Raw genomic sequence first — 15,597 nt, 5'->3', positions numbered from 1 at the left:
TTTTTTTTTTTTTGGCCAATGCATCTGCCAATTCCCTTCAGAGCAGTCATGAATGGGGGGTCGACAGCCCAGCTGCAATTGGAGGGTCTGTCCAAAAAAGGCCGTTTTGGAGAGGGGGGGGGGAGATGGAGAGAGGCCGACTGCGCCCCCCGTCCCAGCCCTCCCGGCCCAGGCGCCTGCGCCGCCGCTCACCTCGGTGTCATTGTTGAGGTTCCAGAGGTCCAAGCGCCCCATCCCGTCCACGCAGGCAAAGAGCGCGGGATGCACGGGGGACCACATGACATCGTACACATAGTCTGCATTGTCTTCAAAGGAGTAGAGCGGCTTGTTGTGCTGTAAAGCAGAGAGGCCGTGAAGACTTCGTGGCGCTGCTGCTGCCTCGGGCTGTCTAGCGAGCCTAATTAAAAACTTTGCACATTCACAAAGTGTCATAAAACTGCCCGAGATGAAAGTCCTCGAGGAGGTGAACCGCAGCTTTCATGTGACTAGAACTGTCCAGTGGCATAAATAAATACCGTGGTGGGGGGTGCTCTTAAGGGGCTGGGGGCTGGGACGGATGGGGGGAGGCGGTTTCAGACACTGTCGTCCTAGACATTCCAGACAGGTGGACAGGACTGCCCATTAGCCCGGAATCCTTGCTACGCTTTGCGAGTCGCTCAGAGCCCGAACCCAGTCGTGGTCCTTCTGCCCGGATCAGACCCGCGGGGATGCTCTGCCAGCCCTCTCGGTTTCGGCCACCCCGAACCCTTTGCATGGAAGGCAACGCCTGCCACCTCGTGGTCATTGCCTGTAGCTGCAACTCTGCTTCCAGTCCAACTCTAGACCAAATTCCTATTTGAATGGTTCCTTTGAGGCGGGGAATGGGAAATACATATTTTAAAGGGATTTGTAGCTCTTCTGAGAGGTGAAAAATGTCACGGTTCTAAGATCATAGTCTCCCTGACTAGTGTCAGTTCACCCACGTCAGGAGGACTGGTGTGGCTCGATGTAACACGCCTGAACCTTCATAGAAGGTGAACCACGTTTTTCTAGATCACCCAGTATTTCCAAGATCCCGAAAACTGGCTTTTCTGGGGAAAGGGGGAAATGCATTAGGACACCCCATTGCATACAAGTGCTTCCACTCCAGAGGGATACAGTAAATTAAAATGGCACTCTTGATTTCCAGTGAATATTGTCACATCAAAATAGCACAGAAGTCAGTTTGAAAGTACACCAGAAATAAAATGTAATTGGACTTCATGAATTATTCATTCCATCTGGCTTGTCTTATTCTAATTTATGAATAATGGCTTTACTAATCCCTGATCAATTAATGTAAAATGAAATTTAAATGATAATGAAAGCCCTAGAGATAAAAGAAATTAAGTATTCTTATATCCTCTGACAGAAATCTAAACAATGGGAGCTTTTTTTTTTTCCTAGTGTCTTCTTCATCCAGTCAGCTGTCTGTACTCTCTTCATGGGTTTGACTGAATACCTATACAGCCCAGGGTAATAAGACCAAAAAAAAAAAAAATATATATATATATATATATATACACACACACACACACACACACACACACACAATATGAACAACCTGCATGGAATGTTAGAAGACTGTATCTGTAGGGAATCAGCTCCAAATATTACTCCCACCTCCCACAGTATACTGTTAGTGAATGTAAAATGTACAAAATGCGGGTGCTAAAATCAAAGTGAGAAAAATCTGCAAGAAGACAATAAAAGTTTCATAACCTAAACTTAATGCAAAAATTTATTAAGGCTCTAACTATAAATGATTTATCTTTCCAAGAATTATATCACTTTGGCATTGCTTAGAAGTGAACACAATTGTAAAACTATTATAGCAACACAGAAGATTTTAGACAGGCCATTTGTATGTGTGTGTACGTGTGTGTTGGCAGTGTTATGTGTGAGACATCTTATTTTTAATTCACAAAGTATATAACGGAGGAGTAATCTGAAAAAAATATGTATGTCATTGAGATCTCAAAAAGAAGTAAAAGGACTTTAGCTATATAGTTTTGTATTTTAATATTCTGTAACTCTTTTATGCCAAAATGTTTGTTAAATTCCATGTTTGCACTGTGATTTGGAGCTAAAATTATTAGACTATTTTCTATTTATGTAGCTTCTTCCTTCCTCTCACTGTTTGGACTAGGTTATTCAAACTGCTTTCTCCAGAAAAATCTGAATATCTAATGATACCTTAAAATAGCATTATTGTATCATTTTTCTTTATTAATGTAGGAAAAAAAGGAGTAGCTGGTCCTTCACTGACCACTTGTGAATATTAAATTCTAACTCTTAGTAGAAAATTATTCTTGCCCTCAATTCTTGACTTTATAGCAAACCAGTCACTATTTGTTAAAGAACATGAGTAGCACATTTTTCTTAAAGTCAAAGGGTGGAAAAGACTTACACATGCTTATAAAAGTCAATTCTCAGTATCCTCTTTCAATAACCCAACTGGTAGTGTAACTGATTACGTAGAGGTCTAGACATAGATATAAACATACAGACATACAATAAACACATAACACATCTACAGTCCTTGTTTTGATCAATTAGAAGACCATCCAGCTTTCAACAGTCACTTTCTAAGGAGCTGATATTATTTGATGTGTTAATTTTCTCAATAAACTATCCTGTTATTCTCTAGTGCTATTTCTTTTCTTTTGTTCTTTTACTAGCGTCTCCTCTGAGAAACTCAGTTAAAATGGTAGTAGATCCTAAAATCTCACTTTTTAAACATCTGGACATGACTGCTGTTGTTCATGTTACCAAAAATGAATGTTCTCACGTTTAATATTATTGTATTGAAATGCTATTATTATTCGCTAGGTTTTCTCCAATTTCCTTATCATCCCTCACCCTCAAGACTGAACCTTTCATTATAAAGATCACTGTGCAAGTAATTCTAGGCTACAGTATGTGCCTGTTTTGGGGAAAGGAGAAGGGCTTATGTTTTCAAAGGCTTTGTTTTAACCTTTATAAATTCACAGGCTGGGAAAGTCTTGGTCAGGACTGAATTCATTATCATGGTACTAAGTGGACTGACATTTATGAACCACTACTTTCCAAACATAGCATGGCATATGCTATAGGCATAGGCTAATGCCACTCTTACAATAGTAAGCAGTGTTATTTTGAATATTAATTGTACTTCTTTTAATAAAGAAATTTTTCATTCTAGGGCCCAAAGGGTAATCTGAAAACCCAATTAAAAATTTGTCTCAAATGCTTCATATAAAACATTTTATAGTAAACACATATATCATGAGATAGTAACATTTTCATAAAATATATCAAAAGCATTAGAGTCTAAAGATTCCACTTTTGAATTTTGAAACATGCATATCTGCATCCACAAAGATGTAATAACTTGAGCTCCTGCATTTTCCCCGATTTTAGAACACTACAAGTTTTAAAATGGTGGAGAATGTGGGGGCAAATTTGACCGATTCTGCAGAAGATCCTTAAATGTAATATCAATTGTATATATTAAAGCTGCAAAAGCTTGGTGATTTTAAATATTTACTCTGCAAAATACTCAAAGCCATTTAGTAAATTAAATATTGTTCCACAGCATGTTACCATAGAAAGTGTTTTTCAAAACAATCAAATTTCATTAGAGAAAAACCCCTTTGACCTGTGTTTTCTTCTCTAATGCCATGTTTAGTATTAGTGAACTGTTAAAGAAAACAAAAACTGCACTGTTAGGCAACCTACTGCACATGTGACACATGCCAATGAAATAAAGCCGTGATACCCTGTGTTTTAGGCAAGTTTCCAGGGCTGTGCCAAAAATGCTAAAATCTCCAGACATGGATCAGCTTGATTTTAATTCCCTGACTCTTAAACAGAACGGAGAAGCAGGCGACCAGTCACTTCCCAGACAGACATGAAGGGCAGGGAAGGGTAAATTGTGGGGTGTTTGCTGTGTGCCTGACTCTATATACACATTGTCTAATTTAATCCGCATAAAATCTCTGTAAGGTAGATGGTATTTACAGAAAAGAAAATTATAGTTCAGGAAAGCTAGTAACTTTCCCAAGGCCATGAAGGTTGTAAGTGGTAGAGTTGGACTTGGTTCTCTGGTTTTTTAGCTGTTAAGCATATCCTCTATTTGCTAGAACCATGTGGTACTCTATAAAACAGCAGTGGTCTTCAGTCTTCATAGAAAAAACAACAGATCTGTTACCTTTCCTCTTTGCTATTCCATTCAACACAACCAATATTTACTAAACACACACAGTGTAACTTGTAGAAAGAGTTTTAAAAGATCACAATTAGAATATTTATTTCATTTCCTGAATCAGTTATTAATAAGCCTAAAGCTGTTCACCATAGAATTCCATGCATGTTTAGATCCTTGTACAGGAACAGACACCTTTTTCTCCTGAAAACCAGAAAATAGGATGGGAATGGCCCTTTAGTCAGCACACCATTCATTAGAGAGTAGAATAAAATAATGCTAGTAGGCAAAGAGCTGGAGTCAAGTTCACTAAATGTCTCTACATTTAAATGTCTCTAACTTTGGGGACTAAAATAAAATTATCTGAAGGATGGGGATAACACAGGGTACAGGGAGTAGAAAAGACAATAGGAGAAAGTGGAAAAACTACAGACCTGGGAAATTTAACTTAACCTCTATGCATCTCAGCTTTTCATCTGTAAGATGGAAGTCTGGAACAACAGGCCTCAAGGGCGGCTTTATGATTCTATGACCTGTTTTGTAGTAAGGACTGAATGGAATCAAGTATGAGAGTCTTTTTTTTTTACAAAGAGTTATTCAAAGCTAAGTATTATGATTAAAGCCATCTTCTGTGATGTTCTGTGACATTATATCACAATGTTGTTTTTTTTTACTTTGTATTTCATCAAAATGTGCATATAAAAATGTACCAGAGTGGTTTTTAGTAAAATTTTTGAAATCATGAAAGTAATAGACCTCCTATTTGACCACCTGGAAAAGGAATAAAGAACATTAAATTTACATAAGAGAGGCAGGTAGTGAACTCTGTTCAAAAATGAGACTTCACAACATCCATCAGCATTTTATAATAAAGACTTGATCTCTAGTTTTGAGTTTCCATTTTATTAGTATACTTCTGACAATGATTAGAGCTGCATATTTTTCCAATCAGTTAACTATAAAATGATTTCATGAGAGATGAGTTTCTACTTCTGATGTCAGAAATGTACTGAAGTCATATCTAGGGAATACAATGTTTGTTTTACTTTCCTCTATATTATTTGTTTGCCTCTTATCAGGCACCGCTAAGCATCCCAATAGGCTTCACTATTTTGAAGGTCGGTGAATAGAAAGATTTGTGTTAGAATGTCTCCTAACACCTCCAAACACTGTGGTTGAGGTTGCATTTGTGTCTAAATGATTAGCTTTCAAAGCAGCCTTTGCAGAAATGTTTACCCAAACCTTGAAAATCTCGGAGTGGAGAGGAAGTGGGGTAGGGGGTAATACATGGGTAGGTGGGATGGGGGGCAGTCAATTAATAGTAGAATTTCTGTATTTTTATTCTGAAATAAAAGGAAAACAAACGGAATCTTACCTTGAACACTCTATTCTGTTGGGGAAAAAATGACCAAAATTCTAAACAATGAGTAATAAGAAAATGTCCTTCAAAAATTGTAATGTGGGTTCCTGTGAAGTAATTAAAATAAATAGCCAGCCAGTTCTTCCAGGAAACATTAAAATGTGAGACCACAATATCTCTTTTAAAAAAACCACCAAAGGACCCCAAAACTTCAGGCTCACACAAAAATGGATGCCTCTACCATAAAAAGAAAGTGCTTAAACAAACTAACCAAAACTCACAAACTGAACCAAACCAAACCAAAAAAACCAACTCTCTTGGCCCAAAAAAGGTGTTGCGAATTTGGAATTTGGTACTATCACTGGAAAACATTTGCAACTTAATTGGGGATCTTTCTAATGTACAAAGTATCCTGTATTTATCTTAATTTCTGTGCTAATATTAAAACAATACTCATGATACCTAAATGGTAATATCTTTACATGGTTCTATCATAGTCAGAAATTCAAAATTAGACATAAATCCTTTGGGTGAGCTACTCCGTACAGAATATGTGCCGTGGGGCTGCTTGTTGGTTGTATGCACTAACCAAAAATATATCAGGACATTAATTTGAATTCATTAATTTAAAATAATTAGGATGAAGTTTATAGAAATCCAGGAATTTAGTATTTGTCTCTCTAGAAATGTCGACGTTTTGCTGAATAAGTGCTGAAGCCACATGAAAGGTGTTCTTTGTTGCACGACCTTCCTCTACTGCTTATTTGCATGGAAGAATCCTCCTAATCCAGGAGGCGCCACCAATAAAGAAGATAATTATCCATATAAAAGAATGTATACATATTCACAGGTTTTGACTAGTATTTGAGTGTTTAAAGCCACGGCAAAAAAAAAAGAAACGATAAGCTTTGCCTAATTCATAAAAGGAGCATTTCCTGGCACTGGCATGATTTTTATGAATATTAGCTCCACCTAAAGGTTCTTTTTTAAAACAAGCATTTTAGTAGCACAATTCTGTACAAAATCATGGTGAAAACACTAAGCAAGCAGTGGTGCTTTCCTGAATTGCCGTTTGCATTCATCTCAGTTGCTGGGTTTCCTTTGCTATGGATGTTCTGCCTTCTGGCTTATTTGAATTGAGGCAGGTCAGAGGGTCACTGTACAGTTGGGTCATTAGTACAACTGAGGTGGCTGTTCACTGAATTGATTCTCTCTCTCAAAGACCACGCACGTGGCTGGAGAAGGCAGCAAGCAAGTTCAAAAGAGCCCTTCCCTGGTGGCCACTCCCCAATTCTATTTCTACTATGACCGAGTGCTTTCATGTCCAACACAATATTAGAGAAAGAAGCATTCAATGTCTAGATAATGGTCAGGTTAATTAGAGACCGGACATTAGTGTTTAGGGTTAGGCGGTGTGGAGGGCTGACAATGGGCTGGACCTAGGAGCAGCTGTATTCGTGCCTTGAAGACTTGAAAAGTTAGAAGGATGAGCAAGTAAAGTGGGATTTGCAGGCTTCTGCAGTTGTGTTTTCTTATTTGTTACTTATTTAATGTCAAATTGTACAACTGCATTTTATTAGCAGGTACATTAAGGGGCAGAACACTTTCACGCTGGTCCCTTTCCTATCAACCTCTACTCTAGCATCCGGCTTACCAACTTTCTCACCAATATAAATAAATGTACAAATATGCACACACACGGAATCCTTTAAAAAGATTTGAAAAATATCAAATCATAAACCTAGGTCCATGGATTACACCTTGATTCATACTCAGTTTTCAATTTCCAGGTTAATATCTGCCAGTTCCCAGAGCTAATCAGACATCGTGGTCTCACTACATTGAGTAAATACAACAGTCAGACAAATTTAATTTCTTTTCAAGGAGTCACATACCCAGATTTGTCCCATTGAACAGGTTTAAAGTCTGATGGTAAAATTATCTAAATAATTAATTTTTCACTTCGACTTCTTGCGTTAACAATTGACTGTATATACAAGTATGAAGGACATACTTTCAAAGGGTCAAGGCCAGTTTTTTGTTGTTCTGCACCGTTGTGTCTCCTGGTTTTAATGCAATGGATCTTTTATATTATATCTGAAATTAGTATAGCTGATAGTTGTATTTATTTTAATGAAAAGAACAGGCATGGAGAATCCCACATAGCAGCAATTCCAACTCTTCTGTTCAAATGTAGAATGCATTTGCTATGTTTCCTGCTTTACACCATACATATTCTCTTACCTCATTCTGTTCCGTCTAAGCCAAATAGAAATTAATTTCTATTCAAAAAGCAAACACACTTTAAACATGAGGTGAGGTGATACAGGACATTGGAAATGGTCATAGGAAAATAACCAAGTATAAATTAGGAGACTTGTACAATTTGCAAGGTTAAGAGGTCACATGAGAGTGGCCAAGAGGGGTCTACATTGGTTTGGTCCACAAACAGCTACTTTGGGGGATAAAGATGAGTTTTAGTTCATCTTCCAACATCAGACATAAAACACAGGTTACACCAGGAGGAGGGGGGTGGACGTATTTTTGAATCTCATAATTATGTAGATAATTACGTCTGTTATTTGTTATTCTCCTTCTCTCTTCAAACATTATTGTTTAGAAGGAGAAGCTGGGGAAGGCAACTAGTGTAACATATCATTGAAATGAAAAGGTGAACATTTCCGCTCTGGTTAAAAGAGCAAAGGAAAGGATTCATCAAGCCCTTACTTCTTGCACAATAATAAAGCCCGGTCAGCTGGGTGAATTTTAAGTCTCAAGAGTGTTTGTACTGATATGGATTATTCACACATGCCTGTATAAATATTTAACTGCTATAGGTATGTAGAGATAGTTGAATGTTTGGGGGAGGGGTTTGGGGTTAGGGTGGGTGTAAAAGGACAGGAAGCACGAACACAGCCTAAGTTTGGCTGTGACTTGATGCTTACATTCTTGTGGTTTTTTTTTCCAAGTTATTCTCCCTGGGTGAGCTTAATAAAGGAACTGCTTTCCCCTCTCCCCACGCTCCACCCCCCTTCCAAGGAAAAGGGAAGAAAGAAAAGAATTTGATCACTGGCACAGGTAGTTTTATTGAAAGCCAATTTTAATATTTGCTACCTTTTGTTAGGAAGGGAGAAGGGGGAGTGAAAATGAGGATAAGGGAAGGAAAAAAAGCCAGACACCATCTGAATGTTGTGTTTCTTAGAAAGGCAGCCAGCAGGGCTTGGGGTTGTGGAAAAAAATGCACTCTGTCATCCGGTAAGTGTTACTGGCAGTCAACTATTGATTTGGTTAATCTTCTTGCCTACTTTAAGTATTATATTTAGGTACTGTAGTAGCTAAAACGTTAACTTTGGACTTTTACTGTATTTTAATTCTACTGATGTTTTAAACATTTAACAAAATGCCTACAGAAATAGGTCTACTCAGGGCTCTTTTCTAGAATTATTTTTAGATGTTTCTATCTCAGTTTACAATAATCTAACCTACTTTAACAAAATAGGTTATTGCACTAAGGATATCCAAAAGTATTAATCTATCAACAATGAGTTATTAAGGACCGCCTCGATCCTTTCTACTTTGGGCAATCAATAGAAATACAAGATCTGACTGTTCTCAAGGACGCAGAGTCCAAGTAGGAAAATAAAAATTATGAAATAATAAGAGAAGAATATTGTTTACTTGGGGGTCTACTTTCTCACTGTGTTCCAAAAGGATTTATGATGTCTTACAAGTTAAATATACTGCAAAATTAAGAATAAACACACAACAGAGGCAGGTAGAAAAGATAGCTATTACCAGGATCCTGAGATAAGCTGATTATTACAATCTGGTACTGAAAGAGCTCTAAATTTCCTGATAACTAAGACACATCCTATCGCAAGGAGGTACACAGATTTCACCAACTGAAGAAAGAAAGAATACAAATTCCTCCTCAAAGACACATTCTTGGGAAAAACTCAAGGAGGAATTTATCATGTCTGTGAATCCCTGGGAAAGAGACTGGTTTTCTGTCTTGTTTATACCAAAGAAAGAGAACAAGTATGTAGCCAGGTGCTAAATTCTGTGGTACAGATGTTAGGTGCCAGAGGAATTTGGAGATTTGGGGGGTGGCGTGTTGGTGGTTACCATGGTCTGATGTGGTCAAGGAAGGTATTATCTAGAACAGGTGATGGGACCCGCCTTGAAAGAGGCATAGACTTTGATAGAGGGTAAGGAAGCCAGGCCAGGAGAGAAAAGCAAAACATGCAAGGACGTGGCTGTGTAAATCAGCGTGGAATTCCCAGATAGATGCTACAGCGAGCAGTAGGGACAGCCCCGTGGGCTCTGAAGATTTGTCCCAAGGAAGGAAATCATTTTGGTTTTGGGTAAGGTGGGGGTGAGAACATGTTATGAATGGTCTTGAGTATAGAGTTAAGACTCTTTGATGCAATAAGCTACTGATTTATTAAACATGCGGTGATGAACGTGCAGAGCGTTATGTTACGTACAAACAGATTCAGAGACCTCTAACATTCATGTGACTCTGTTCAGCTGTTCTGGTGTGGACGACTGAATGATGAATACCACGAAATGAATAGAAAATAGAAGAAGCAGCAGAGTTGCAGAGGAAGATCTGGTTTGTATTTTAAACATGGACATGTAAGTCCCTGGGGACTACACTCAGGCTAAGTTGGCAGTAGAAATGTGGGTCTGGAATTGAAAGAGAGGGCAGGCTTGAAATCCGAGTCAAGGAATCATTCAGAAGAGGTGCTGATGGAGAGGAGAGCATGGAGAAGGAGAAAAAAAAAAGGCCTGTGATAAAAGTTTTAAAAAACTGGGCCACGAGAGTGAAGGAGAAAGAACCAGTGGAAAGGCCATGGCTAACCAAGAGAACATCATCCGGCTGGAGAGCGATGCAAGAATGAGTGGCAGACAGTATGATATAAGACGAGCACTAAAAAGAAACCATTGCATTAAGTGATCAGGGGCTCACAGATGGCCTTGGAAAGAGAAGTATCAAAAGACTGAGAGGGTTGGTTGAGGAGTGGTTGGGAAATGTGGCAGTGGTCAGCGTGGATGCACGTTGGTGAACTAATCCAAGTGGTTTGGCAAACTCATCCAATTTTAGGACATGTCTAAAAGATGACACTTTAAGCCATTCCATCCAATCACCAAGCACCATTCTCTAAGAGGATCCTAATATCATTGGTGTTTGTGTCTAAGGTCACTTTATTTTTTTCTCAAGATCACCTACTTGCCATTTAAATGTAACATGCTTGACATTTTGGACTTTTTTTTATATATGAATTTATATCTCAAACAATTGGCAGTGAGCCTCATCAGTAGGAGGCAGACAAGATACACTGAAAGTGGGTGGGTGATAAAGCAGGTAGCATCTGGGTCCAGTCCCATATCTGCCTGTGAGCCTGTATCTGCCTGTGAGCAGAACCTTGAACTTGCCTCTGATTCTTTCGGCTTGGGATTCTTTTTCAGTCTCCCCAGGGCTGAACCTGTTTTCCCTGATGGATTTTTGATTTAGCATCTTCTTTGGGCTATCTCTTGTTCTTCTAGCATGGTACTTTGGTTCAGAAGCTTTCCCCTCACTCTGCTTCCTAAAATCTAATGAAGGTCATGCTTGCTGCCCAGTCACAGAAAAAAAATTGCAGCGTGCTTGTACCCCATGGGCAAGGAACCAGGAGCAGGAGACTGTTCTAGGGGAAAGTGATATGAAAAACAGTGATCAAAAATAGGTTAATAGTGATGTGGATGGTTGGAAATCTAATCAGGAATTTCCTGTGTACTATAGGAACAAGGTATTGGGAATTCAATGTCTGATGAATTTTCTCTCACTAAAAACAAAATTTATTTATGGATTTAAAGCATCAGTAGGTACCTAAGATACTTTATACCACATAAATTACAATTGGTGAGAGAGAGAGAGAGAGAGAGAGAGAGAGAGAGAAACTTAATATACTTTTACATGGAATTTTCTTAAATGTTTATGTCTGGAGAAGAACAGTGATGCCCACAAGTAGGAGAATGGTGCGGCGACAATAAGGAAGCCTGAATCCTGTTCGCCCACGTGTTACCAGATGTCCTGCACCAGTGAACAAATGTATTCTGAACATGGTGATAATGAAGAAATGGGTCTTTGGCTGCAACACCAACAAAGTCACTTCTCACATTGACTATATTGCATCAATTGTTCCTTCTCCTCTCCCTCAACATCCATGGGTCCTTCCGGGTTCCACTGCCCCTGGAAATCAGGCTTGGAGGGATGGGAGCCCTTCAGGCACGAGGAGTGGGGCGTGTATGTGAAAGAACCCCAGGGGAAGCTCATTGTTGCTTTTTTTTTCATCCATAACCAAATGTCAACTATGATAATAACATATCTTTAGTGCTTGTTATGAGCTGAACTGTGTTGGCTCCACATTTCCTATGTTGAAGTTCTAACCCCTAGGACCTCAGAATGTGATTGTATTTGGAGATAGTTTCCTTAAAAGAGGTAATTAAGTTTAAAATGAGATCCCAAGAGTGGGCCCTAATTCAATATGTCTGGTGTCCTCATAAGAAGTGGAGATTAGGACACAGACTTGTACAGAGGGAAGGTTATGTGAAGACACAAGGAGAAGACGGCCATCAGCAAGCCAAAGAGAGAGGCGTCAGAAGAAAGCATCCCTGCCAATACCTTGATCTTGAACTTCTAGCCTTCAAACTGTAAGGAAATACATTTTTGTTGTCTAAGCCACCCAGTCTATGGTACTTTGTTATTGCAGCCCTAGCAATCTAGCACAGCTCTCAAATAAAAAGAGAAGGAAGGCTCTCTTTTTTTTCTTGGCCTCTAATACACAATCAAATGGGTTCATTTACCCTACAAGTCTGCATTCATGGGATTGCCTCTAAGAGTGCAAAGCAGAATGTTGTTTCTGAGCAGCTACTTCCCTCCATCCTGAACACGTCTCTTTGCAATCAATGACGGAAGCTCTACCTTGTGCTTTGCTGTGACTTCTGTTGAAAAGGGACTGCAGTGAATATAAAAGTATGTCCCCTCTCTGGATGCAGAAGAGCCTCTTTTTAATTTTCAGCTTAGCTTTAAGTTACACCTATAGTTCTGTAACATTAAGACAAGTGAGGACGGAGAGTGGACTTCAATGCTATCTCAGTACAAATAGGTCAAACCATTCCAGGGACCCAACTAAACTTGAGCAAGAAATTGCAATTCTGTTCAATTCAGTCAGTTGCTTTTGCCTCAAGACAGAGCTATTTTTCCCCTGAAACAGAAGTCGTCTGTACTTGAGATTAGAGTTTATTTTGGGTTAATTTTGTCACCCTCTGTAGGCTCAGTCTTGATTTCCCTTTCGTTTAGAAAAGGTAATCGGAGGGTCAGATGGCGGATGGGGTAAGAGGCCAGGAAAAGGCAAGGCAGGCAGTGTAGATGGAGCATGACATGGGTCTTAAAGCTGAACCTTCTCGTCACAGGCAAGGATTGACCTTTGAACTCACCAGGCAGGCCCCTGCCAAGCTCTCCTTATCAGCCTCCTTAAAAGCTAATTACTGCTGAATGGGTTCCTGAGGTTGGAAAATTTTCAAAGAATTTTTGAATACATCTCTACAGCTCTTTTCTCTTCACAATAGGATCTATCAAACAGCCAGGGAAAAGCTCTGTTTAAAAGCACCGACAGGAAATCAGAAGAATGTGTTTGATTGCCAAAGTGACTAATTTATTTTTACACAGTATTAATGATGTTACAATAACCAATATCTATAGCCTGGTTTTGACAGTTTTTATCTCAAGGGTTCCCATTGTTTAAAAAAGAAGAAAATGGAATAAAAAGAAAGGACGAAAGAGAGTGTTTTATTTTGCTACATTTCCATTTGTTAACAAAACTCCCCATAAGCAAAACCAGAGGTCATTAGCAAACAAGCAAAACATGCCTATCTCCAGAAGAATACAATTCCCTTCATCATTTAAAATACAGCTCTGCTGAAAACCCAAATCATGACAAATCCTTAACATGAAAAATTCAGTGCAGACTTGAAACCACCTGACTTTACTTTGGGTTTGTGCTCCTTAAAATTACCTAGAAAATACCATAATCTTCTCTTCGTGCAGCTGGATGTGGGCCAGGGCTCTGGCTCCAGAGGCAAAGGGCAAACTAAAAATCATGTCTGAACAGACAGCTCCACCCTCTCTCCCAAGTCCAGTTGGCCCAGTGACAAAAAGTGAGGTCTAAAGCACATTCATCCAGGGCCTGGGTTTTTGGCCAAAACTCAAGATTCTTATAGGACAAACAAAATGAAATCCAAAATGTTATCACCCTCACCTTAAGAAGTCAAATAGGCTTAAATGATTGCCCTGTATGGGAACCGATACAACTGGGTTAAAATGTAGCTTTTTGTTTAGGAGAAAGATCCTTAGCTGAGTTTAAACTCCAGAGTGATTTTTGATAATAATTTGGTGTGTGTGCATGAGTGAGAGTGAGAGTGAAAGAGTGAAAGAGAGAAAGAGAGAGACAGAGAGAGAGAGAGAGACAGACAGACAGACAGACAGAGAGAGACAGAGAGACAGAGAGAGAGAGAGAGAAAGAGAGATTTCTATACTGAACCAAAGACTTTGAGGGTGAAAGACTAACTACAGGGAGGATGGGAGGACACAGGGACTCCCCTGTGGGGGCCCACTTGCCTGGCATGGGTGCCCCCAGACTGTGGGAAAGCCTCTCAATGGCCTGCAATCTCCTTCACTGAAAGCTTCAGTTCTTAAGGACTCACTCTCCCCAATGCTCACCCACTCTGACACCCCCACTCTCTCTCACGCTTTAGATGGGTGAGAGCCAGGAGAGACTGTCAAGTAATTTTTACCTCCTGCCGAGTTAGTGACAGGCTCAGTACAAATAGCTACATTGAGAAAGTACCTCCATGCCACAAATCCCACGGCCAGCACTCTGACAAGACAGTCCAGGGCTATGAATACCACCAGCCGATCTCACGGGGGCAGATCAGTACTGAAATGGCAGGACCAGGCGTTCCAAAAGTGGTTTCCCTCTCGCCCCCTAATCAAAACCCTCTGCGCCGGCCAGTCAGCTGCATTCATAGCCCCCTTTGCACACGGAGTCCCTTCTGGCCTTCTGGTCTTTGTTCATGCTGCTTTCCACCTTTGAAGGATGGACGGCTCTCTCTCCCCCGAAATGGTCCAATCCTGGGATCCCGATCAAGGCCTCAGTCCCCTCTCAAGCACCTACACAACAGGGATGAGTCCTCCCCCCAGGTCTCAGCCACTGTTTTCTGCCTTCGTTTTAGGTGCTCTGGGGCTGCGTTGGAGTCTTTCTTGTGCACTTTTATTGAGATATAATTTAACTTCATTCTTGAAGTTTGTTTAGTTTTCCACGTAGAGCAAAGTTGTATTGTGTATGTTTGGTAAACGTTATTTTTTGGAGCAGTTTTAGGCTCACAGCAAAATTGAGGGGAAGGTACAGAGATTTCCCATCTATTCCCCGCCCCACGCATGCACAATTTCCCCCATTTTCAACATTGCCCACAGACTGGTACGTTGGTTACAACCCGTGAGCTGTGTTGACACATCTTTAGTAATACCCAAAGTGCGTAGTTTTCCTAAGGGTTCACTCTGGATGGTGTACATCTTGTGGATTGGGGCACATGTATAATAACTACCCACCATTGTGGTAGGTGCAAGGGTCGTTCCACTGCCCTAAAGAGCCTGTCAGAACAAAGTTTTTCAAACAATCCTGGAGCGCTGTGGGATTGATTCTTGGAGGGAGGGAGGAACAACTTAAGGAGTTCTCTAAGAGAAGTATTATTTTATATTTTCCTTTAGGTGACTGTCAAAAAAATTAATGCACATATGCTCTGGATCATCTACATGCTGTCACCTTATAACTGCATATGTTGGAGTCCAGGCCCGCAGGAGTGTTTTCACTATAGTTATGGCAAACTGGGGAAAAAAACAAACACACACACACACACACACACACACCAAGGATCCATGAAGAGGAAATGACGCATTTGTGCCAGGCGACGTCATTCCTGCAGTCATGAC

The 15,597-nt window shown here is 40.0% G+C and overlaps 1 protein-coding gene across 8 annotated transcripts in view; it reads right to left on the bottom strand.

The window, feature by feature from the left end:
* DYNC1I1 (dynein cytoplasmic 1 intermediate chain 1) overlaps positions 1-15,597 on the bottom strand; it is a 269,907-nt gene that overhangs the window by 4,252 nt on the left and 250,058 nt on the right. For all 8 annotated transcript variants that reach the window (XM_074340758.1, XM_074340755.1, XM_074340754.1 and 5 more), the window contains one exon: positions 193-333. In XM_074340758.1, coding sequence (XP_074196859.1) covers positions 193-333 — 141 coding nt within the window. The remainder of the gene's footprint in view (positions 1-192; positions 334-15,597) is intronic.

This window comes from Rhinolophus sinicus, linkage group LG09 (assembly GCF_036562045.2).
Source record: "Rhinolophus sinicus isolate RSC01 linkage group LG09, ASM3656204v1, whole genome shotgun sequence".
Lineage (NCBI taxonomy): Eukaryota > Metazoa > Chordata > Mammalia > Chiroptera > Rhinolophidae > Rhinolophus > Rhinolophus sinicus.
The sequence above is the reverse complement of the archived record's forward strand: the minus strand, read 5'-3'. Positions and strand labels throughout refer to the sequence as shown.